Source organism: Dama dama, chromosome 4 (genome assembly GCF_033118175.1).
Source record: "Dama dama isolate Ldn47 chromosome 4, ASM3311817v1, whole genome shotgun sequence".
Taxonomy (NCBI): Eukaryota; Metazoa; Chordata; class Mammalia; order Artiodactyla; family Cervidae; genus Dama; species Dama dama.
In genome coordinates this window covers 68,301,390-68,326,974 of record NC_083684.1, presented here as the reverse complement: position 1 = coordinate 68,326,974, position 25,585 = coordinate 68,301,390, and the positions used below count along the sequence as shown (strand labels likewise).

At 44.7% G+C, this 25,585-nt stretch overlaps 1 protein-coding gene across 1 annotated transcript; it reads right to left on the bottom strand.

Annotated features, from left to right (window-relative positions):
• Nucleotides 1–17,054: 17,054 nt before the first annotated feature.
• On the bottom strand, nt 17,055–22,819 carry LOC133051949 (cationic amino acid transporter 3-like). The gene is made up of 11 exons (XM_061136630.1): nt 22,450–22,819; nt 21,725–21,883; nt 20,706–20,883; nt 20,386–20,498; nt 20,010–20,232; nt 19,713–19,852; nt 19,506–19,608; nt 18,183–18,370; nt 17,820–17,986; nt 17,309–17,417; nt 17,055–17,143 (listed from the first exon to the last, which is right to left on the bottom strand). Exons 1-11 carry the CDS (start codon nt 22,817–22,819, stop codon nt 17,055–17,057), a joined length of 1,839 nt encoding a protein of 612 aa, XP_060992613.1.
• Nucleotides 22,820–25,585: the final 2,766 nt, after the last annotated feature.

Below are 25,585 nucleotides of genomic sequence, written 5' to 3'. Positions count from 1 at the left end.
ATACTCTGTAATCCCTTTGTTCGGGGCTCGGAGCTTGGAGTGTTAAATCCTCTGGGTCCACCGGTGTAATAAACCTGAGTTCTCCAGCTCATCGAGTGTGGTGTTTGGTTTCTGCAACAACGCGACTGAGCATGCATGTACACACACACACAAGGAAGGCAGTGTTGTCCCACCGCTCCCCCAAGAGCAATCTGCTGTGAACCTGAACATCCCTGTGTGTCGTCTTTGGGTGTGTCAGGAGTCCAAGGGTTTGCCTCTCTTCACCTGGCCATTTCTTAGACTGGCATTTGCCTCAAGCAACCTCAGAGGATGAGGGAACGTCTCCTTCTCAAACAAAGAGCAGGGTTGCTTGAACAGAGGTGGAGTCCCGTGAGTTCAGTGTCCTTCAACGATGACACAGATGACTGCGTGTGTGGAATCCAGGTGGGCCCCTCTGTGTCGCCCAGGTGGGATTTGGGGACAAGAAGAACGGATGTGAACATGGTGTGCCTGCCGTGATGTGAGCGATACATCTTTTTGTCTCTGACCCAGGAGCCTCTTATCTCTCATCAGCGTCCATGAAACAGAACAGGTTGACTTACTCATTTATACTATTGTAAACTCCTGGGCCCAGTCAATATGCCCTTGAGAAATGGATCGCTATGATCTCGGAGAGGTTTTCCCTGTGGGTGTGGACTCAGACACTCTACATTCCAGACTGGGAGTGATAGAGTCATAGTTCCCGTTCAGAGGTCAGAACTCAGCCTCCGAAAGGTTTGGAAGAACGCCTGGAACACAGGAAAAAGGTTAGAAGAAAGGCACTGTTCTTAGGGTTGTTAAACTGTTGTTATGGAGGCATGCAGATCCACACTTTAAAAGGAACAAGGGCTCATCTGTGGATCTCCTGGGGAGCCAGTGAACACAGCCAGGGTGTCTGGGCTAGAGGTGTTCTGGGAGCAGACGAACTCATTTGGGAGTTTGTGCTCTTAGGCATAAAAGGTTGCTCATCTGCTGGACATAGCTCACAGGATGACCATAACATGGTTTGTTGTTTGGTTGCTCAGTCGTGTCTGCTCTCTTGCGACCCCATGGACTGTAGCCCTCCAGGCTCCTTTGTCCTTGGGATTTCCCAGGCAAGAATACTGGAGAGGGTTGCCATTTTCTTCTCCAGGGGTTCCCAATGCAGGGATCAAACCCACCTCTCCTGCATTGCAGGCAGATTCTTTACTGCTGGGCCACCAGGGAAGCCCCATAAGCATGGTTATTTGTGTGTATATCTACATCTGTAGAGTGATTTTATTGTAAGGAATTGACTCATGCAGTTATGGAGACTAATGAGTCCCTAGACCTGCCTTCAGCAAGCTGGACACCTTCGAGGACTGATGCTGTGAAGTCAAACTGTTAGTCACGCAGTCGCGTCAGACTCTTTGTGACCCCATGGACAGTATCCGGCCAGGCTCCTCTGTCCATGGGACTTTCCAGGCAAGAATACTGGAGTGAGTAGCTGCTCCCTTCTCCAGGGGATCTCCCCAACCCAGGGACTGAACCTGGGTCTCTGGCACTGCACACAGATTCTTTATCATCTGAGGCAACAGGGAAGCCCCCAGAGAATGTTCAAAGGCTGGCAGGCTCAAGACCCAGGAAGAGCCAATATTTTAATCTGAGTCCAAGGGCAGGGAAAGAAGAACACCAATGTCCTGGCTCAAAGGCAGTCAGGCAGAAGGAATTCTTTCTTACTTAGCCTTGGTCTAGTCAGGTCCTCACCTAATTGGATGAGGCCCACCCCACAGAGGGCAATCTGCTTTTCTCAGGCTACTGGTTCAAATGTTCATCTCCCCCAGAAATACCTTCAGGGTCACACCCAGAGTAACACATCCATTTTTTTTTCAGATTCTTCCCCCATTTAGCAGACAATCTCTAAGTACAGAAATGGCTGACCCACATGAGCACTGGGACAGTCACTTGCATAGACAGCAAAGAAAAAAAGTTAGCAAATATTTACACACTCAGTGTCTTAAAATTAGAGTCCAAACACATTTCCTCCATAAACTGCCATCACAAAAGATAACACTTTTACAACATCTTCAAATTTTTTTTAATAGTTATGAGGATTGTAAACATGAAATGATGACTGTTAGTAACAAGCGGCTATGTTCGTATGTTTGTGGTGAAAAACTCTGTTGATATAAAGCTGCGAACCATGTTTTTGAAATGGAGGTAAGTTTGCTAAACAAGCTTTTGTGATAATGAACGACTGACTGTTATGTGACCCTGCTGATGTAGTTGTGTCTTAACTGGTATAGAAGACTGCATAGATTATCTTAGAATTTGGAACAAATATAAAGTCACACCTCCCTGCTAAGTTATCTTGTGCATAAAATAAATAGATGACTCTAACAGGTACCAGGATGGAAGAGTGCATAGATTGTCTTAGAATTTGGAACATATATAAAGTCATTCTTCCCTGCAAAGTTATTCTGTGTTTAAAATAAGTAAATGACTTTGGCAGGTACATTTAGAACAATGGTTTTTCAACTGAGGATAATTTTGTTCCCTGTTTTTTTTTTTTTTTTTTTTTTAAATATCTACTCTCTTAGCAACTTCCTTCAATTAATTTATTTTTGGCTGTGCTGAGTCTTCGCTGCTTTGCATGGGCTTTCTGTAGTTGCAGCAAGTGGGGCTACTCTTCACTGCGATTTGCGGGCTTCCCATTGCGGTGCTTCTCTTGTTGGGGAGCACGGGGTCTAGGCATGTGGGCTCAGGTGTTGAGGTGCACGGGTTTAGTTCCTCTGCGGCATGTGGGATCTTCCCAGACCAGGAAGCGGACCTGTGTCCCCTGCATTGGCAAGTGGATTCCTATCCACTGCTCCACCAGGGAAATCCTACCTCCTTGTTTTAAAATATAGGCCTTGCTATTATCCAGGTATGGTGAAGCCACCAGACCAGGGGACCACTGCCATCGAAAACATAGTTTATTATTATAGTATGTTTATTATACAGTAAGAAATATGTGTCTTTGTCCCCAGTTCCTGAAAGAGTTTCTGAAACCCTTGTCATTTCCTGAGTGACGGGAGTGAGAAGAGCATCATTTGTTTCAATATTTGGTCTTCATCCAAGACAGCTCAGAAAACCCTGGAATCTCCAGAGTCCCGAGAATGCCTTTCTGTATGTTAATGATGGTAAGATGTTGGCTGGCTGGGGGCACTCATTAGGGGTCTGGAGGATTGGAGAACTGGTTGTTGGTGTGGGGAAAAAACAACACGTTTGGTGTCAGAAATGCCAGCAGTGAAAACAGCAGGGTTATATTCCCAGATCCCAAGGGGAGGGAGCCCACCATGCCCTGGGGCAGTACCAGCTTGGCCAGGAGGCAGAGAGGAGTGAGGACAAGATGAGGGGGAAGAGTCCTTACCGTGGATTCCGTGGGAGAGAACAGGTGAGGCAGCGTAAGGAGATTTTGTTGGTGGTGGTGATGAGTTGTAAGTTGTGTCCGACTCTTTGTGACCCCATGGACTGTAGCCCACCAGGGTTCTACGTCCATGGGATTCTCCAGGCCAGAATACTGGAGTGTGTTGCCATTTCCTCCTCCAGGGGATCTTCCCGATCCAGGGATTGAACCCACGTCTCTTGCATTGGCAGGCGGATTCTTCACCACTGAGCCACCTGGGAAGCTGAGAAACCCTGGTTCAGAGAAAAACGCAAAGCCTTATTCCCCCCAGTTAACAGTGGATTAATTAAATAGTTTCCTGGTTCAGTAGATTTTCTTGTTCCAGATCTTGCAACGGAAGACGGGGGTGGATACAAATGGGATGGACTTTTGGAGGGAGCCATATAATCTGATATAACTGGCTGACTCAACACCCAGATGTTCAAAATGCACTGTGAGAAAAGCTCTAGAAAGAGCAGAACCACGTGCCAACTGTTTACACTCCTCTTCCCGGGCCTTTGATTTGATGAGAAAACATGAGTAACTGTTTTGCTCTGCAATGTATAGCAGCATCTGCTCTATGTTCCCAGCTCCTTGCTCGGTCTTGATAGCATCTGATGCAGACTTGTCGATCAAATCATACGTGTCTATATGAATGCCTGTCGATCAAATCATACATGTCTATATGAATGCCTGTCGATCAAATCATACGTAGCTATGTGAATGCCTATGCATGTGGCAGGTGCATGGGTATTTGATGAATAAACAATTGAACGAATGAATGGAAATCATGGATACATTTTCGAGGAATAACGAATACATTTAGAGAGAGGTTAAGAGTGAGTTTTTAAAAATGACACTTGCAACAACATGGATGGACCTAGAGGTTATTATTTTAAAAATATACATGTTTTTTATATTGTCATAGCTGCTCCAGGTCTTAGTTGTGTCATGTGGGATCGAATTCTCTGACCAGGGATTGAACCTTGTCCCCCTTGCATTGACAGCGAGTCTCTCACTAGGGAAGTCCCCTTAGAGATTATTATACTCAGTGAGGTAAGTCAGACAAATGTTATATGATATCACATGTATGTGGAATCTAAAATATGACACAAATGAACGTATCTGTGAAATGCAAACAGACTCACAGACAGAGAGGACAGGCTTGATGGTTGCCAAGGGGTGGGATGGATGGGAGTTTGGGGTGAGTAAATGTCAGCTATTATGTACAGAATGGATAAACAATAAGGTCCTATGTACAGCACAGGGAAGATATCCCATGATAAACCATGATGGACAATAATATGAAAAGGAATGTATAACTCAATCATTTTGCTGTACACAAAAATTCATACAACATTATCAATCAACCATATTTCGATAATTTTAAAAATTAAAAAAAAAAGTTTAAAAGGATGACTTGTTTTAGAATATACCTACTTCCTTTATTTAAAACCAAACACAAACCAAACACCCCCACTCTCCTCACAAAAGAGCCCACCCAGCAAATACAGCAAAGAAAAATACCTACAGACAATATTCTTGATAAAACTAAGTGAATCCCAGGAAACCCTAGAATACAATAAGATGGGCTCAACCAAACATATATTTCTTATTCTAAATCACAGTAATAAAACATAAGCAGTTATGAACAAACAACAAACAGGAACTTCTCTGGTGGTCCAGGGGATAGGGCTCTGCAATTCAAATGCAGGGGGCACAGGTTCAGTCCCTGGTCGGGGAACTAAGATCCCACAGGCTGCATACAGCCAAAAAAAAAAAAAAAAAAAGAAAAAAGAAAGAAAACCAAACAAACCAACATCTATCTAAAGTTAGGAAACCTCAGAAAGGAGATGAGTGAGGGAAAAGATGACATGTAAAGAGGAGCTGACAAGGGTCAAAAAAGGATTAGAAACTTAAAAAAAAAGAGGCATTTACAAAATGCCAGCTAAACTGTAGGAAACAGGGAATGAACACACTCACAGAAAACAGAGCAAGTGAAATTGATGATGGAAAGAAGAAAAAAAATCTGGTTTGAATGGAGATGAAAAGTTACAGAAATGAGTGAGACACAGAGAAGACACAAAATACCACAATAGAAATAGCGGAGGGAGAAAACCCAAGCCAGGGAACAAAACAAGTAATAAAAACCATCATCTAATAAACTTTCCTGAAAGGAAGAACTTGAAATTGAAGGGCCAATTATGTAAGTAGGAAATTGGCCAAGAAGACTCGTCAGTAATACACAGTCTAGGAAAACTACTCATTTGTGTTTTTAGGGGAAAATATTTGCACATGCGAGCAACAGATCGAGTTAATTTAGAAGGGTTAGGAAATCAGATTAGCATCACATTTTTGACCACAGTACTGTGTTTCAGGAGGGAGTGCTTAAAAATTGTATGATATGTATCAGCATATTAAAAAACCTTCATAGGCCTCATGGAGTGGCCAAAAACCTGCGGGTTTGATCCTTGGCTGAGGAACTAAGATCTTACATGTCACGTGGAGCAGCCAAAAATTAAAAAAAAAATAAAAGATCTTGACCAAGTGGGGTTTATCCTAGGAATGTAAAGATGGCCAAAATTAGGAAATCATGAATGAAATTTATCATCTTAACACAGCTAAGGAAAAAAAACAAAACATGATCTTTCCCAGATATGCTTGACACAATTTAATATTTATTCATTTTAACACATAACCAAATAGGAAGTGATAGTTCTTTAAAATACTGATAGATAACCCTCAATTCAGGATCTCAATGAGCAAATATCAGAGGCTGTAATACAAACAACACTAGAGTCTAAATTTAAATCAAGGAGGAGACAAGAATGCCCACTATCTTCATTGCTATTTACCAGAGAAAAACACATTTTCCATTTTGTGAAAATCTAATGAGATCTCGCTCACCTGCCTTGAGATTGTTCCAAGTACCAAAGAGCTCCAATCCTTTGGCCACCTGATGCGAAGAGCCGACTCATTGGAAAAGACCCTGATGCTGGGAAAGACTGAGGGCAGGAGGAGAAGGGGAGGACAGAGGATGAGATGGTTGGATGGCATCACCGACTCGATGGACATGAGTTTGAGCAAACTCTGGGAAACGGTGATGGACAGGGAAGCCTGGTGCTGCGGTCCATGGGGTCGCAAAGAGTTGGACACAACCGAGCGACTGAACCACACGCGGAAGAGCCGACAGGTGAAAGGAATTCAGTTCCAAGTGACTCAGAACATTGATTTGCAAACGTTCTGCGCCTACCTTCAGTTTCTAAGGCCTTCTTTCAGGCACAGGCGAACACTCGGTGAGCTGGAATAGAAGAGGACCCTGTGGTCAGCTTGGCGGCGACACTCCCACAATCCGTTTTGTCTCCTAGCAGGATGAAAAGCTCTGACTTTCTTCCTAACTGCCTCCCACTGGGATTGTCTGAGAAAACCGTGCCCCAGGCTCACACATCTGGGTGGGCGATCTCCAGGTAGCACAACGCACTATCTGATACGGCCATGAACTACTAAAAGAAGAATGGACCCTTTTTAGCTGGTGTTTTCTCCCTCCCCTCCCCTTCCTTCCCTCCTTCCAAACTAAGACGCTATTTGCTTGCCTTGCCTTTAATTTATACGTTTTATTCATCAGCATTGAAAACGCTACACAAAAAGCTGGCTGAATAGGTATTATGGAACTCCTGCGGAAGATCTTAAACACGTGACCACCTTAATTGCCAAACCGACACGCGACCTTGTGACCTTGCTTTACCCTCTAGCTGGTCACGGCTGGGTTTTCACAATTCAGAGGGTTTTTCTTTTTTTCCTTCAGCTAAGAGAACAATGCAATCCTTACACTTGTATTTCTCAATGTGTTACTAAGATATCCGAACTTTTCTACTCTGCTGCCTGGCGGGGCATAGCCACTGTCCGTTGAGATTGTTACTATTTGCTCTCACTCAACTTGACTCAGGGGTGAGTCATTTAAAAGATTACTTGCAACACTTGATCGGTTTCACTTCTGCGGCAAGATTGGCTTTCCTCACTCCTGCGGTGCCGGAGCGCCCTCTGGTGGTCAAACACATCCTCTGCCGTTTTCCATGAGTACTGGCTTGGCGCCCAGAGACTGAGGTCCCTCTATAAAATTAAGATTTTATAGAGGCACTCTTCATAGTCCCCTTGGAAAAATCACTCAAAATATAATTACCACCATCCATGGAAGGTCCAAATTGAAAAAAATTTCTCTTGTCTCAATCAGCTGCTGGGCAATGATGATACAATTCTTTCTGACTTGCAGGTACTTTTAACTAGGTAACTTAACCCTCCACTGCTCATATGCAAAAGCTGACGCTTAGAGTCCCTCGTGTTTCATCAGATCTCTTGAGTACTTTCAGGTGTGGGGCGTTAGAGGGCTATCAGGAGGGCTAGCACGGGTCCCCAGGGTCTTAAGTACTCACTTTGAACAGTAGAATTTCTCCTAAAACTAGCTGGATGGGCAGTTTGTCTACATGCACATTCTTTTTCAATTTTAGCATTTCCAAAATTGGGTTGCATGTTGTCACAGAAGGCATCTTACTATTGGGGTTCAAGAAGGAGTCGCCATAAAGACATGGAAGCAACTGAAATGTCCTTCATAGATGAACAGATAAGTGTGGTATATATGTCCAGTGGAATATTCCTCAGCCACTAACAAGAAAGAAATATTGTCATTTGAAGCAACCTGGTTGGACCTAGAGATTTTTGCCTCATAGTAAGCGAAGTAAGGCAGAAATGGAAAGACAAATATGATATTGGTATCACATATATGTGTGATCTAAAAAATAATGCAAATCTCTCTACTAAACAGAGTCACAAACACAGAAAACAACATATGGTTACCAAAGAAGGAAACGATGAAGGGAGAAGTTCATTGCTTGGGATTAACAGATACAGTCATATATAAAATAAATAAATAGGAATTTACTATATAGCATAACAGTAACCTATAATGAAAAAAGAACAGAAAAAAAGGAATAGATATATTTATATTTGAATCACTTTGCTGAATACCAGAAACTAACAATGTTGTAAATCAACTCAGTCGCTCAGTCTCTCAGTCGTGTCCGACTCTTTGCAACCCCATGGACTATACAGTCCTTGGAATTCTCCAGGCCAGAAAACTGGAATGAGAAGGCTTTCCCTTTTCCAGGGGATCTTCCCAACCCAGGGATCAAACCCAGGTCTCCCACATTGCAGGCGGAATCTTTACCAGCTGAGCCACCAGGGAAGTCCTATAAATCAACTGTACTTCAATTAAAAAAAATTACAGGAAACACTTGGTTAATTTCCCTTCCTCATGGTGCAAGCCTGGCTATGTCCGCGCCTGTTGTGTTGGAGCGCCCTCTCGTGGTGACAGAAGTCCTCTGCAGTCTCGGGCCTGTCCTGGCTCGGTGCTCTGAGACAGAGGTCAGAGGTCCCGGTATAAAATTAAAACAGGGCACTCTTCATAGTCCCCGTGGAAAATAATTCAAAATTTGATTAGCACCATCTATGGAAGCTCCAAATTGAAAAAAATTCCCTTGCTTAATTGAGAACTGGGCAATGAAAATACAATTCTTTCTGATTTTCAGGTACTTTAACTAGGTAAGTTAAGCCTCCATCTGCTCACTTGCAAAAGCTGACTTAGGTTCCCTCGTGTTTCATCAGATCTCTTGAGTACTTTCAGGTGTGGGGCGTTAGAGGGTTATCAGGAGGGCTAGCACGGGTCCCAAGGGTCTTAAGTACTCACTTTGAACAGTAGAATTTCTCCTAAAACTAGCTGGATGGGCAGTTTGTCTACATGCACATTCTTTTTCAATTTCAGCATTTCCAAAATTGGATTGCATGTTGTCACAGAAGGCATCTTACTATTGGGGTTCAAGAAGGAGTCGCCATAAAGACATGGAAGCAACTGAAATGTCCTTCATCGATGAACAGATAAGTGAGGTATATATGTCCAGTGGAGTAGTCCTCAGCCACTAACAAGAAAGAAATATTGTCATTTGAAGCAACCTGGTTGGACCTAGAGATTTTTGCCTCATAGTAAGCGAAGTAAGGCTGAAATGGAAAGACAAATATGATATTGGTATCACATATATGTGTGATCTAAAAAATAATGCAAATCTCTCTACAAAACAGAGTCACAAACACAGAAAACAACATATGGTTACCAAAGGTGGAAAGGGAGGGAGGGACAAATTAGGAATTTGGGATTAGCAGATACACATCACTGTAGGTAAAACAGAGATGAAGAGTTTACTGTATAGCACAGTGGCCTGTATTTAACGTCTTTTAATAATCCTATAATTAAAAGAATAAAATATGAAAGAATACATATAGATAAACACGTAAATGTGAATTAACCCGCTGACACCTAAAATCCCACAGTGCTGTGTATCAACTACGTTTCAGTTTAAAAAGGAAGTATATCGGCAACAGTGGTTAGTTCCCCCTCCTCTCGGCGCAAGGCTGGCTTTGTTAACGTCTGTCGTGTTGGCGCGCCTTCTGGTGGCGACAGGAGTCCCCTGCAGTCTCAGGCCTGGCCTAGCTTGGCGCCCTGAGACAGAGGTCACAGGTCCCTCTATAAAACTCAAAAAAAGGCCGCCAGGAAAGCCCTATAAATAAACTATACTTCAGTTAAAAAAAATTACAGGAAACACCTGGTTAATTTCCCTTCCTCAGGGTGCAAGCCTGGCTGTGTCCTGTTGTGTTGGAGCGCCCTCTCGTGGTGACAGAAGTCCTCTGCAGCCTCGGGCCTGTCCTGGTTCGGTGCCCTGAGACAGAGGTCAGACGCCCGAGTATAAAATTAAAACAGGGGTACTCTTCTTGGAAAATAATTCAAAATTTTATTACCCCCATCCGAGAAAGCTCAAGATTAAATAAATTTCTCTTGCCCTAATCGACTGTTAGGCAATTAGGTAAAATTCTTTCTGATTTGCAGGTACTATTCACTAGGTAACTAAAGCCTCTCTCTGCTCTTACGTAAAAGCTGACTCCTAACTTCCCTCGTGTTTCATCAAGTCTCTTGAGTACCTTCAGGTGTGAAACATCACAGAGTTATCAGGAGGGCTAGCACTGATCGAGTCTTAAGTACTCACTTTGAATTGTTAAATTTTTCCTAACACTAACTGGATGGGAAATTTTTCTGCATGCATAATTTTTTTCAACTTCAGCATTTCTAAAATTGGGATGCATGTTGTCACTCAACGTATGTAAATATGGGGTTCAAGTATGAGTGGCCATAAAGACATGGAAGCATCGGAAATATCCTTTGTAGATGGATGAAGTGTGGGACTTCCCTGGTGGTCCAGCGGTGAAGAACAAGCCTTCCAATGCAGGGGGAGCAGGTTTGATCCCTGGTCAGGGAACTAAGATCCCAGTGCCACTGAGCAAGTAAGACCTGACCCGACATAACCAACAGTAAATAAATAAAAAGAAAGGGTGGAAATAGCTCAAAGATTTAGAAAGTTCCAGACACCTCAAAGGATCAAATAAGCCAAATTGGATGTGCTTGTTTTCACTGAAGACACCCAGTCATATTTTCAGTCCATTTCAAAGTCTTGAATATGTTTCCTTAGGCTTGTACTTTTGATTTCTTACCAGACACCATAGAGTCAGTTCTAAATGGGAGGTGAAGATGAAAATGAGGGCAAGTGTGATTCAGGACGGCTCACCAATTATGACCATATTCCAATCAGCAAAGTGCAAGAAATACGAACAAGGGAAGAAGTTTCTTTTTAAGGGATGAACTTGAAGCAGGCGAGACACAGCAGCCCACACCTGATTGGCTAGAACCTGTTCAAGTGGCCCTACCCACCTGCAAAGGATGCTGGGAAATGTAGTCTTTATTCTGAGTAGCCCTGTAACCACCTAAGATAGAACATTCTCAGGATGCGAATAGGTAGCGGACAGCCCTCAGTCTCTGTAATATATTGGTAATAATAAATTCCCCCAAATGATGATTGATTGAGATTTTATATGTATATGTATAGGGCTTCCCTGGTTACTCAGACAGTAAAGAATTCGCCTGCAATGCGGGAGACCCAGGTTCGATCCCTGGGTGGGAAAGATGCCCTGGAGAAGAGAATGGCAACCCACTCCAATATTCTCGCCTTGAGAATTCCTTGGACAGAGACCCTGATGGGCTGCAGTTCACGGGGTTGCAAGGAGTCGGACACAACTGAGTGACTAACATACTTTCACATACATATACATATTTTGCTGTACTGCATGGCAAGTGGAATTTCCCTGACCAGGGTCTTAACTACTGGATCACCAAGGGAAGTCCTTTTTAAAAATAGTTTTTAGTTTTTCGGCCATGCCATACGGCATGTGGGATCCTAGTTCCCTGACCTAGTGTTGAACCCGAGCTCTCCGCATTAAGTGTGGAGCCCTAACCAGTGGACTGCCAGGGAAGTTCTACCACTGAGTGATCACTTAAAATTTTTTTTTCACCAAGTAAGTCCTGATTGAGATATTTTTAGAAAAAAAAAAAAAAAAAGAGATGTAGCTTGGTGGCTGAAAATTTACACACACCCACTCTAGGGGATTTTAATGCTATCCACAGACTATCACTCTGGTGATTATTACAGAGCTAAAACTTGGACACACAAGAGGAAGAAATAAACAATTCCCTAAAGTCCAGTGATTTTGTTTATATGTTTATTTTGGACTCCTCGTTCTACTGAAAAACAAGTGGGAGAATAGAAAATTAAATTATGAAGACTGGTCATATTCCATTCTTCTTCTTCTTCGTTTTTTTTTTTTTTTTTGGCTGTGCCAGGTCCTAGTTATGGCATGGGAGAACTTTCGCTGTGGCAGGTAGGATCTAGTTCCCTGATCAGAGGTTGAACCCAGGCCCCCTGCATTGGGAGGCACAGAGTCTTAGCCTCTGGACCACCAGGGAAGTCCCCATGTTCCATTCTCGAGGAGAAAACAGACAAGGGTGGGAAAAAGGCAACTCTCCCCGCAGCTTTAGCCCCTACACGCCTTCCCTTGAGTCGAGTTTGCAGGAAACTGAATTAATCAGTCCCTTGGGGACAATTAGAGGTTTTCAAAGTTTTCTGGGTCCCTGAGGCGTGACCCATGGGGAACCCCCTGGAGGTACTGGGGAAGAAACAGAGGTAAGAAATCACTGCCTTTCTATTTGCATCACTGTCCCTGGGAAGACAGCAGACGCTTAACCACCTCCCCAGACGCCTTATCACCTTGTCGCCCCGCTCATAACCATTCACTGACCCCTGGCTGCCTATGGCAACCACCCATTTTAGGAATTCCAGGGGAATAACAGGTTCATGATTTGTCTCCTGCTTTTGCAACTCCTTTATACCCCTAATCAATCCAGACCAATAATAATCATTTTGAAATATCCTTCGTAACTTACCTTGAGACACCCACCTACAACATTTTGTGATTTTGACGGTGGCACTAACCCACGATGAATAGGTCCTCATAAAAAGAGGAGGTTGAAATGCGGAGAGAACATACAGACACCAAGGGGTGCGCGAGTCAGCAAATGAAAATACCAGGCACCTGAGAAAACGGGACCGAGACAGACTGGAAGGTGCTATGCTGCCGGCCGTGAGGAAGGAGGAAGCGGCCACTAGCCGGTAGCTCCCAGCAGCTGGAAAAGGCAAGGACCCGTTTTGCTCCTAGAAGCTCTGGTGGTGGAGGGGTGGGGGGTGTGTGGTCCCGCCAACACCTTGGTTTCAGCCCGGTGACACTGGTTTTGGACATCTGGCCTCCAGAACCATGAAAGAATAACTTTATTATATTTTGAAATTTCTTCTCTTTTTCTTTATGAAAGTATAATTGAGTTACAACGTGTTAATTTCTGCTATAGCAAAATATTCTCCTAAAAATGTTCTTTCCCACTACGGTTTGTCATAGGATATATATTTTAAAAACGTAGGTATTTATTTTTGACAGCGCCGAGTCTTTGTTGCCGCACAAGCTTTCTCTAGTTGCAGTGAGTGGGTCTCCTCTTCGTTGTGGCGCATGGGCTTCTCCCTGCGGTGGCTTCTCTTGTTGCGGAGCTCCGGCCCTAGGGCACGTGGCTTGCGGCCCATGGACTCAGCAGTCGGCTCCCGGGCTCTAGTGCGCAGGCTCAGTAGTTGTGGCCCAGGGGCCTAGTTGCCCCGCAGCAGGTGGGATCTTCCTGCACCAGAGATGGAACTCATGTCTCCTGCATTGCAAGCAGATTCTTTACCACTGCACCACCAGGGAAGTCCTGTCATAGGATATTGAGTATAGTCCTCTGCGCTATAGAATAGGATGTTGTTGTTTATCCAGTCTATATATAAAAACTTAAATTTACGTGTTTTTTTTTTTTTTTTCAAATTTTAATTTTTAAACTTAATAGGCTGCACTGGGTCTTACTTGTAGCACACGGGCTCTTTAATTTCAGCATGCAATCTTTGTTGCCGCAGCTGGGATCTGATTCTCTGAGGGGGATCAAACCTGGGCCCCCTGCACTGGGAGTGTGGAGTCTTAACCACTGGACCACCAGGGAAGTCCCTGAAATTTCTGTTGTTTTCAGGAATGCTATCTGGCTGGCTGGAGCTGAAATAGGGACAAGAATAAAATTCAAGCTGTTGTCCAAGAAAAAAAAAAAAGACACCTACATATAGCAAATTTCAGATAAATGATGAACTTTAAAATATATATTTTATACATAATATTTTATAGGTGTACAGATTTTATGTGTATTAATTACACATATATTTTAATATGTATACACAATACACCATTACAGGCATATGTCATTTATTTCTGCTTTTCAGATGCTGCATTTTTTGCAAATTGAAGTTTTGCAGCAACACTGGGTTGTCAGATGATGGTTAACATTTTTAGCAATAAAGTATGTTTTTGGCTGTTCAGCTTGTGGGATCTTAGTTCCCTGACCAGGGATTGAACCTGGCCCTGGCTGTGACAGCTCTGAGTCCTAACCAGTGGACTTCCAGGGAATTTCCAGCAATAAAGTATTTTTAAATGAAGGGATGTATATTGTTTAACAGAATGTCATAGTACACTGAATAGACTGCAGAGTACTTCTATGTACTTTGTCCTTTTATGTGCACTGTGAAACCAAAAAAGTTTGTGTGTGACTCCCTTTATTGCCATATTTTATTTATCATGGTGGTCTGGAATCAAACCAGCAATATCTCCAGGGTATGCCTGTATTAACTCTCCACTTTGGGTCATATTATTTAATTGTTATAAAGAATGCACCATCCCCACTTTGGGTCATATTATTTAATTGTTATAGAGAGTGCACCATTTCCCCACACTCTGGTTTTGGCTGACTGCGTTCTCAGTTGAAATCTGAATCTGTCCCTCATGTCTGCCATGAGCTGTCATTGATCTAGAAACTTGATTACATTCTGGTTCAGCTTTTAGCAAGTCTCTTTTATAGGCAGTGCTCTGCATTGCCTTTCACAGCACATTGGGTATTAACAGTCCAGGATATTCGGTTTTCCCACATCAGTGAAGGAGGAATGATAATCAGGTGATGTCAACCTGTTCCTCCTAAGTTTCACCTAACAGTTCCAGTCTCCGTTCATTATGTCCTAATGCTGTAATTTCGTCCAACTCTTTGCAAGTCCATGAACTGTAGCCCACCAGGCTCCTCTGGACTGTCCATGGAATTCTCCAGGTAAGAATACTGGAGTGGGTTGCCATTTCCTCCTCTAGGGGATTTTCCCAACTCCAGGTCTGCTGCATCGCAGGCAGATTCTTTCCTGCCTGAGCCACTGGGGATGCTGAAGCTGAAACTCCAATACGTTGGCCACCTGATGTGAAGAATTGACTCATTTGAAAAGACCCTGATGCTGGGAAAGATTGAAGGCAGGAGGAGACGGGGATGACAGAGGAGGAGATGGTTGGATGGCATCACTGACTCAATGGACATGAGTTTGAGTAAATTCCAGGAGTTGGTGATGGACAGGGAAGCCTGGCGTCCATTGGGTTGCAAAGAGTTGGAGACGACTGAGCAACTGAACTGAGCCTTGTAATTTCAGTAGAACTTGCAACTAATTCTGTTAATCCTTCTTCATCTACTTTTTAATTCATCTAATAGTTTTGCTATATAGTTTCCTGACTGCCATACCCCCTTCACTCTAGTCCTGCTGTTCATTCTCGCAGGGCATACTTCATTATTACCAACATCTTCAGTGTCTATAATGTTAATTTCATGCATGCTGTTCTGCAGCAACCACTTTTTATCTTTCTAGTTTAACTTCATTTCATTTTGGCCACATTGTGTAGCATGTGGGGTCTTAGTTCCCCAACCAGGGATCAAAGCTGTGCCCCCGGCAGTGGAAGCACAGAGTCTTAACCACTGGACCTCCAGGGAAGCCCCTAAGTAAAGCTGCTCTGCTGCTGTTGCTGCCGAGTCGCTCAGTCGTGTCCAACTCTTTGTGACCCCATTGACCGTAGCCTACCAGGCTCCTCCGTCCATGGGATTGTCCAGGCAAGAGTCCTGGAGTGGGTTGCCATTTCCTTTTCCAGGGGATCTTCCCAACCCAGGGATCAAACCCGGGTCTCCCGCATTGCGGGCAGACGCTTTACTGTCTGAGCCACAGGGAAGTCCTATATATCTGTATATAAAGTCCCTTTATATCTTTTAGTTCTACCCAACCGTAACCATTTATCTACAAACCATTACTTCCTACTCCCTTCCCCCATCTCTGGCAATGCAGGAGTTTTCTTTTTTTTTTCCCAATTAAGAACTTTTTGTCATCAACTCTATTGTGTGACTGTAAGGGTCTGTGATGACAGAAAAGTAAAGAAAAATGATCATTTAAACCATGTTACACTAAATCTCAAAAAAACTGGGGAAAAGATAAAATGATCATTTTGCTTTATCCTGATTAAATGTTCCACTTTATCTCTTATTATTCTTTTTCTCAAAATCTACTTTGATATTAATATAGCTACCCTAGCTTTCTTGTGTCACTCTGTACAATGTATCTGTTCCCTTCCTTTTACTTTCAACTTATTAGTTAATTAGTATTAGTAGCTCAGTCATGTCCGACTCTACAACCCCGTGGACCATAGCCCACCAGGCTCCTCTGTCCATGGGACTCTCCAGGCAAGAATACTGGAGTGGGTTGCCATGCCCTTCTCCAGGGCATCTTCCCAATCCAGGGATCGAAGCCAGGTCTCTGGGACTGCAGGCAGATTCTTTACCATCTGAGGCACCAGAGCAGCCCTTTCCATCTTATTGATGACTTAATATTTAAAGGGCAACTCTTGACACAAGACACAGTTACCTGTGTTTCCTTCTCATGTGCCCATCTCTGTGTTCTTGCTGGAAATGGGTACAAGGAGTTGTTTCTCATGTGCCAGGTTAATATTTTATTTCTTCCTCTGGTTACTGGTTACACTGTTGTACTTTGTGAAAATCCGCCTTGCTGCACACTTAGGAAGCACACACTTTTCTGTGTGTATGATATGGTTCTAAAAGTCTCCTTAAAACTTAAACAACATAAAAGTTATTTTGTCTGCTGGCAATGAATACATGGCTCTAAATGCATTTCACCCTCACGCTCCATTGAGGCTCACAGAGCCCCTTGAACCAGCAGACCCTCTAGTGTACGGAGGGATTCCAACAGCATCTGTTTCCTGTGGTTAAGATGACTCAGCACCAAGGATGTTTTTCTCAAGTCTGGGAGGTGGAGGCTGGTGGCTGTAGCTCGTTGTTCTCCTTCAAGCTGTGTCGGATCCCATATCCAAAATATATGACAAATCCTAGTAGGGAAATGAGACAATGAGAAGGGAAAGAAAGTGCTCACCCCACTTAAAAGTGCCCAGTAGGCCTCCTGTTCTGGTGTCTGACAGTTCAGGGCAGAGGCAGTAGGAAGAGGACTGGATTCAGTCCCTCAAGAAGCCTCTTTGTTCCAGAAAATCACTCACCAATCACCATCCAGATGCCAAATAGGGCCCAGGTCCCAGTGGTCATCCTCATCATAGAGTAAATGTTCACGAAGATGCTCACCAGTGGGAGGACAGGCAGAGCAGGGACCTGTGGGCAGAGTCAGTTCATCCCTGAGCACAGCCCAGACATCTGAGAGGGAGTCCTGACCCCAGTGGGCAGGAAGACAGTCCTACTCAGGCCGAGCGCTCACTGTCTACTGAGAGTGGGTTTGTAAAGCACCGAGTGTGGACCAGGGAAGAGTCCATTGTTTTAGCGAGCCCTCTCCCTTCCCTGGTCCAGCATAGAGTGTTCAGACCTCAAAGCCTGCAGACTTCATCACTCAAGGTGGACAGTCTGGGGACATATAATAACCTACTTTTTGGGGGGGGGGCATGTCATGTGGCTTGTGGGGATCTTAGTTCCCTGACCAGGGATTGAGCCTGCACCCAGGGCAGTGAAAACGCAGAGTCCTAACCACTGGACCACCAAGGAACTCCCAAGATCACCTACTTTAAAATAAAGAGGGGAGGGGTCCTGGGGCTGCTTCAAGATGATGACTGTGACCCCAGTGATGAGCAGCAGCAGCAGCACAGCCACTGTTGTGAGCCCGGGGTCTCCAGAGAACACACGTCTGGGCCACTGGGCCAGGATCAGGCTCAGGATGGTCAGCAGGAGAACTGCAGGGGTCAAGGTGGAGGAGAACAGGTTGGACTCATAAGACAAAGATGTCAGGACGTTGGGTCACATCCCTCCCCAGGCTGCCCACATCAGGAAGGGCCATAATATCTCCAAGATGCCTCAACTGACAAAATATACACTCCCACTCATCCCGTCAGTATCAGAATATGACCAAAGAGAAACCCCACTGCTCACCAAGCAGGAAGGCACATCCATAGACAATCTGGCCAGATTTCTGTGTGGGGATGGTGCTGGTAGGGAACCACAGACTCTTCAGGATGTTTGAGGTTCCTCCTTCAGGTCCAGAGTCCAAAGGATTTCCTTCAGCTTCAGGCTCCATCTCAATTTCCTCCCCTGTTTTCTCCTTCAGGTGTGGCTGGTACCTGAATATGAGATATTAAGGCAATATTAATAAGGGGCTGGTTCAAAACTGAGAAAGGAGTACAACAAGGCTATATATTGTCACCCTGCTTATTTAACTTATATGCAGAGTACGTCATGAGAAATGATGGGCTTGATGAATCACAAGCTGGAATCAAGATTGCCCAGAGAAATATCAACAACCTCAGATATGCAGATGATACTACTTTAATGGCAGAAAGTGAAGAGGAGATAAAAAGCCTCTTGATGAAAGTGAAAGAGGAGAGTGAAAAAGTTGGCTTCAAGCTCAACATTCAAAAAACTAAGATCATGGCATCTGCCCCCATCATTTCAATGCAAATGGATGGGGAAAATGTGGAAACAGTGTCAGATTTCATTTTCTTGGGCTCCAAAATCAATGTGGCCAGTGCCTGCAGCCATAAAATGAAAAGACACTTGCTCCTTGGAAGAATAGCTATGACAAAGCTAGACAGTATATTAAAAAGCAGAGACATCATTTTCCTGACAAAGGTACATATAGTCAAAGCTATGGTTTTTTCAGTAGTCACATATGGATGTGATAAGTGGACCATAAAGAAGGCTGAGCACTGAAGAACTGATGCTTTTGAACTGTGGTGCTGGAGAAGACTGTTGAGAGTCACTTGGACTGCAAGGAGGTCCAACCAGCCCGTCCTAAAGGAAATTAACCCTGAATATTCATTGGAGGGACTGATACTGAAGCTGAAGCTCTAATACTTTGGCCACCCAATGTGAAGAGCTGACTCAATGGAAAAGACCATGATGCTGGGAAAGATGGAGGGCAGGAGGAAAAGGGGGTGACAGAGGATGAGATGGTTGGATGGCATCACTGACTAGATGGACATGAATTTGAGCAAACTCCAGGAGATAGTGAAGGACAGAGAAGCCTGGCATGCTGCAGTCCATGGGGTGGCAAAGAGTTGGTCAAGACTTAGTGATTGAACAACAACAGCGACAAGGTAATATTAACAGCAGCCCCTACTCAGCCAACATTACATAGCCTATGCCACCACTTTCCTATCTTAAACCTAGAAGGACAATTAGAAAGCAGCCTGAAGGCAGAAGATGATTCATCTCCATGAGTCCAAGGCCCCCAGTCAAGGTGTAGTGGAGTCTTACCTGAGGACAAGGACTGAAAATGCCACGAGAGTGTAAGCAAGCAGGGTCACAACTGACAAGAAGTCCACAAGGTCACTGAGCTTGAAGAGTAATGCCATGACCCCTAGAATGAGGGCACAATCAAGATGGAAGGGGGGAGCGAGAAACCGCTGGAAATATCCAAGTTAAAAAAGCCAATCAAGGAAGGGGTGGGTTTTGTTTATTCACCTGCGAGGTTTCCAGAAGATATGATGGCCATGATGGGGATGTCTGTGTGGGCATGGACCTGGGCAAGTCCCCGGAAAAGGAGCCCGTCCTCTGCCATCGCGTAGACCACCTGAGACATGGGGAACATGGCACTGTGGAGTCTGGAAGAGAAAGTGGGAGCATGTGTGAGAACGTGCAGAGACGGGGGCATCTGCTCCCTGATCTACATGGGGTAAGGTGCCTTTCCATCTGGTTTCTCAATCCCAAGGGATGGGATTGGCATCTGACAGGAGATGGGGAGAAAACCAACATACTGACCTGTATGTAATAGCACAAATGATGCCGACACTCAGGACATATCTGGCAGAAATCCACCCACCGTGCAGAAATGTCTGTGATAAGGGGTTGTCAGGCTGAATCTGGTAGTAGGGCAGGATGAGGGTGAGGGATGCTGAGACACCGAAATAGGCCAAAAAGCAGATGAAGATGGAGAACGTGATGCCCAAGGGGATGGACTGCTGAGGATTTAGGGCTTCTTCGCCTGTGGATTGGGAGGAAGTATTGGGTCAGGGATACGCACTGGGGTGAAAGCACAAAACCCGCTTTCCTCTTTAACCTCCAAGTGATACCTGTGCCCAAGGGCAGTCCAGTCTGTGGCCAAACCCCAGATGGGGACACACAGGGCCCAGGTTACCTCTAGAGACAATGGCGTCAAAGCCAACAAATGCATAGAAACATAGAGCCACTCCATGGAGAACCCCGTCAAAGCCAAAAGGCACAAACCCTCCAGAACCCAGAGGGCCCAACCTATGGTGAGAGAAGGAGTGAGGAAGAACATGGGGGAGGTTGTTCAGCCATCTCTGAGCTCCTTGGTTAATATCATGAGTCCTGGGTTCCAGGATGCCATTAATTGAGTCTGTCGGTTCAGATCTCCGTAGTCCCCACCATAGTCCCAGCTCTGCATAAACCATCCCCCGCACCGAGCATTAGAATGGTCCAAGATACCCTCCTAACCTAGAGGTGCCACTGGATTCAGACGTGTTCAAGTAGTAGTCCTGTTCCGTGAGCTGCCAATTGTGTGGGTCTCCCTTAATGAAACCCGAGAGGATGATGAAGCTTTGAACCAAAATGTTGATGCCTGTGAACACTTTGTTAAACAGGGCTGAGTCACGAGCTCCCAGCATCTGTAGTCCTGTGGAAAAGATGGGATATGAGACATCCTAGGTAACTAAGTCCGCAGACACAGAAAGCAGACCAGGGGTGGCCAGACTAGCTGGGGATGGAGATGGGGGAGATGGACAGTGACTGCTCAGTGGATACCGGGTTTCTTTTTTGTTGTGATGAAAATAGTTGGAAGTAGATGGAGGCAATTGTTACACAGCATTGTGAATGTACTAATCTGAATTGCCCCTGACTTGGACACTTTAAGGTGGTTCATGTCTAACTGTGGCTATTATCTCACGATACGCAGGCCTACCAAATCATGACATTGTACACGTCTTAAAATGTTTCCTGTCAATTATGTTTCAGAAAAGTTGGTAAAGAATCACAGATGGATAACTTTATGTTATATGAATTTCCTTTCAATTAAAAACACGTCTTTGGTCTCAGTAAAGAGAAAGAAACATGTCAATCTAAGTAAACAATTCTCATGAGGGGATGATTTTATAATAATTTGCACTAGGAAATAATTCCCTAGGGAACTGTTGGCAATGCCTGGAGACAGTCTGGAGGGTGGGAGTCACCTGTATCTAGTGAATAAAGCCCAGGGGTGCTACTCAACACCTGACAATGATATTTTAAAAAAAAACCTAAAATGTACAGGACATCTCCCCACACCAAGAATGACCCAGCCCAAAATGTCAGTGTCTCCAAGGGTGGGAAACATCAGCCGATGTCTTGGCTTCCTGTCTCTTGTATCTCAGATGCTGCTTTTCAGTTCTAATCCCCTTCCATTCTGCTCCCCAGCCCCCCGGCCTTTCCCACCTCTCCACCCCGCGATCTTCCCCTCTGATCACTGGGCCCGGTCTTACCCATGAACAGCAGCACCAGGGCCAAGGCCAGAAAGTCTGGGTACTTGGCCAGGAAGTGGGGCATGTACAGAGAGAAAGTTCCTTGTAACGCCTGAGAGATGTGGTTCCCAATGAGGCTGTCAAAGATGTAGCTCCAGGCCCTGGCCAGAATGGCGGTGCCTGCAGTGGCAGAAAGAACAGACATTAATTGAACCCCTAATATGTGCCATGAGATGAATTTTTGGGAAACAGACAAAACACCTAATGTGAAAATGTTTTTCTTCCCCCCGATGGGATGGGGAGAGAAGACCCAGATGGTTCACAATTTAGGTCAACTATTTACTATGTGAAGAGGAAATCAATGTTATGTAAGAAAAGAAAACAGAGCAGTAGGAAATGGAGGGCTGGAAGATGAGGGTTGAATTTTTAAATCAAGGTGTAAGAGAATATCCCATGAAGGCAACAACGGAGCAAAGACTTCAATATGGTGAAGGGATGAGCCTGTGGGCCATGCTTCCCCCTCACCTACTCCCTACAGGTCCCTTTCTTTCTGGATTCTTGGTCTAATTGTTTAAGGAAAGAAGGAGAGAGCTGAGTAGAATGAAAGTGTGGGGTTTTCTTGCCACTATTACTCACCTCGCCCTGCAAGGTCAATAATAAAGTGCTCATGAATGAGCAAACACCCCAATCCCCACTTCTAGTTACCTAATCTCAAGCCGCACACCATCCATATCCCATTATCTCACCAAGGACTAAGGACAGGATGAGGTTCCAGCCAGTGAAGAAGGCGTACAGCTGACCCATGGGGACATAGCTGTAGAGATACGCAGAACCGGAGTGTGGTACCCGGGCCCATAACTCGGCATAGCAGAACCCTGACAGCAGGGAAAACAAGGCGGCCACCAAGAAGCAGATGACAATCGCTAGTCCAGTTATGTACTTCACCATTTTACCAATTAGGATGTAGATGGCAGCTCTCATTATCTTGCCCACACCCAAGATCACCAGGTCGAGAGTGTTCAGAGGAGCTCCGCGGCTCTCAGCCTCCTTCAGGGGCTCCAGTGGCCGCCTGCGGACCAGCTTCTGACCAAACTGGTGAACATACCAACGCAGCATCCTAGACATAGCTGAGGAGGCTCCGGTCTGCTGAGGAAACAAGACATGAAGCCATCAGGAATGTCCCTCCACTCTTGGCCCTGGGAGTTCAGTTCTATGAAGCAATGGAGTGATGGGGAGCTGGTGGTAAACGGACACAGTAGACAAGTTCTCTGCCTCTGAGCTCTGGTTTCTTCAAACATAAAGAAGACCTTTAATATGCTTCAAGAGAAGTGAGGGCAAGGGGATGACTCCCTAAAATGTCCCACTTTGACATGGGGATTGTTTTGAGCTGAAGGCAATTTAGACCCAGCAGACTCAGGAGAAGCTCCTTGCCTCTCTCTCAACTGCTCAAAAGAGTATAGATTAGGGGATGTCCCTATGCCAGGAAGAGAGCTATTCCCAGAGAGAATTTTTATCTCAAAAAGACCTGGAGCAGCAAACCTTTGTTCACCAAGCACTTGCTCTTCCCATCCGTCTTCCTGTGACTTGTCTTCCTCCCCTTTGAACGCCCAGGCCCTGACCCCCTTCTCCTTAGATATAAGCTTCAATTGCTTGAATGTCTTTGGGCCTTAGAGTTTTTATCAGACTCCAATACATAACAAATTAAACTCATTCATTTGACTTATGTCAACTTGTTAGACTGGGCAAAGAGCCTAGAAGGAAAAGCTTTGTGCCCCTAGTGAATGAAAAGCTTCTAATGGTGCCTGGCACAGCGTTAATTACATGCTTAATTTACAGGGTGATTTGAGTGTCGAAGAATGCTGATTTTTTAATTGAAGTTGACCAGCTCGGCTGGTTCATATCCAGTTCTGCCTGTCTGGTTTTGCACAAACTACACACTGTCTTTGTCCTCCTTTCCTGTATAAAATGAGGGAAATTATTATCATCATGATTTCCTTCCTTCCTTGATATGTGTGAAGTGACCCTTTTAGGAGCTTGCTGATCAGAGAGCTCAGACTTCATGTATTTCTTCACCAAGGATACTGCAATCTCCCAGCTTTCTGTTTCATTGTTTGCAGAGGAAAATGGAATAGGAACTCAGATTTGGGGCAGAGGGAGATGGGATTTGCAGAAGGCACAGACTCTAGCCCAGCTCAGTCAAAGCATCAAACCAGAGTGGCCTCCCAACTGCCTGGAGGGAGGGGGGACTAACCTTCATTCTGAATCAGAAATGACAGGACTCTGCTTCCTGCTGCTGTGGGGCATGAAATGCCCCTCACTACACTGCTCTGCAGGGCTAGGATGACCCAGGGACCACAAGTCACCATCAGACAGCTTCCACGCTGGATACTCCAAAGTCCAAGTTTAACATTTTGGTTCAGAGCAAGCATTCAATACCCAAGTAACCCTGATTAGGATCTTGGCTCCTCAAACACCCCCATGTCTTTGAACAAGTCATTTATTTCTCTGAACCTGTGCTTCCTTCTTGTTCAAATACTGCTGATGAAGCTTTGTGCATTGTCAGTAGGAATGTAACCTGTTAGAGCTGCTGCAGATAAACTATTGTGTGTTCCTCCAAAAATCAAAAATAGATTTACCCCAGAAATAATAAATGCTGGAGAGGGTGTGGAAAGAAGGGAACCCTCCTACACTGTTGGTGGGAATGTAAATTGGCTCAACCACCATGGAGAACGGAAATTCCTTAAACAACTGAAAACAGAGCTACCATACGACCCAGCAATCCCACTCTCTGGGAGCACATCCAGAGAAAAAAATGGTCCAAAAGGATACGTGCACCTCATTGTTAATTTCAGCACTGTTTGCAATAGCCAAAGCCTGGAAGCAATCTATATGTCCATCGACAGAGGAATGGATAAAGAGGATGTGGTATATACATACAATAGAATACTATTCTGCCAGTAAAGAGAATGAAATAATGTCATTTGCAGCAACATGGATGGGCCTAGAGGTGATCATACTGAGTGAAGTAAGTCAGACAGAGAAGAAGAAATACCATATAATATCCCATATGCTGCTGCTGCTAAGTCTCTTCAGTCATGGCTGACTCTGTGCGACCCCAAAGACGGCAGCCCACCAGGCTCCCCCATCCCTGGGATTCTCCAGGCAAGAACACTGGAGTGGGTTGCCATTTCCTTCTCCAATGCATGAAAGTGAAAGTGAAGTCTCTCAGTCGTGTCTGACTCTTCGCAACCCCATGGACTGCAGCCTACCAGGCTCCTCCGTCCATGAGATTTTCTAAGCAAGAGTACTGGAGTGGGGTGCCATTGCCTTCTCCGATAATATCCCATATATGTGAAATCTAAAAAGAAATGATGATGCACATGAGCTTACAAAACAGAGAAACTCTCAGACTTAGAGAATGAACTTAGGGGGAGAAGGGATGGTTAGGGAGTTCGGGCTGGACATGTACACACTGCTGTATTTTAAAATGGATATCCAGCGAGGTCCTACTATATAGCACAGCGAACTCTGCTCGAAATGACTCCTTTCAGCCCACACTTTTATTGGCAGAAGTCCCGTGAGAGCACTTGGAAACAGCTATACTGGGGAGTTTGATCCACGGCACAATAAAGAGGGAGGCAGGTTAAGGCCCTGCTGTTGATCAGGAACATCTTGTTTTGTTTCCATGGAGATGGAGGCAGGGGCAGGCAGTGAAGGGGAGTTTGGGGGAGAAGAGATACGTGTATTTGTGTGGCTGAGTCCCTTTGCCATTCTCCTGAAACTATCACATCATTAATAGGCTATACCCCAATACAAAATAAGAAGTTAAAAAAAGACTAGAAATGACAAGATGAAAAAGCAGAGAGAACAGTTAGGTTTGTA

What these genes read in the sequence shown, in the direction of transcription:
- LOC133051949 (XM_061136630.1), bottom strand. Translation starts at nt 22,819, where the DNA reads ATGCTGCGTTGGTATGTTCACCAGTTTGGTCAGAAGCTGGTCCGCAGG. An exon ending in ATCTTCTGGAAACCTCGCAG is followed by an intron (nt 19,609 to 19,712) that starts GTGAATAAACAA and finishes CCCTCATTCTAG; the next exon opens with GGGTCATGGCATTACTCTTC. An exon ending in TGGATGTGCCTTCCTGCTTG is followed by an intron (nt 17,987 to 18,182) that starts GTGAGCAGTGGG and finishes TGACCCCTGCAG; the next exon opens with TTCTCCTGCTGACCATCCTG.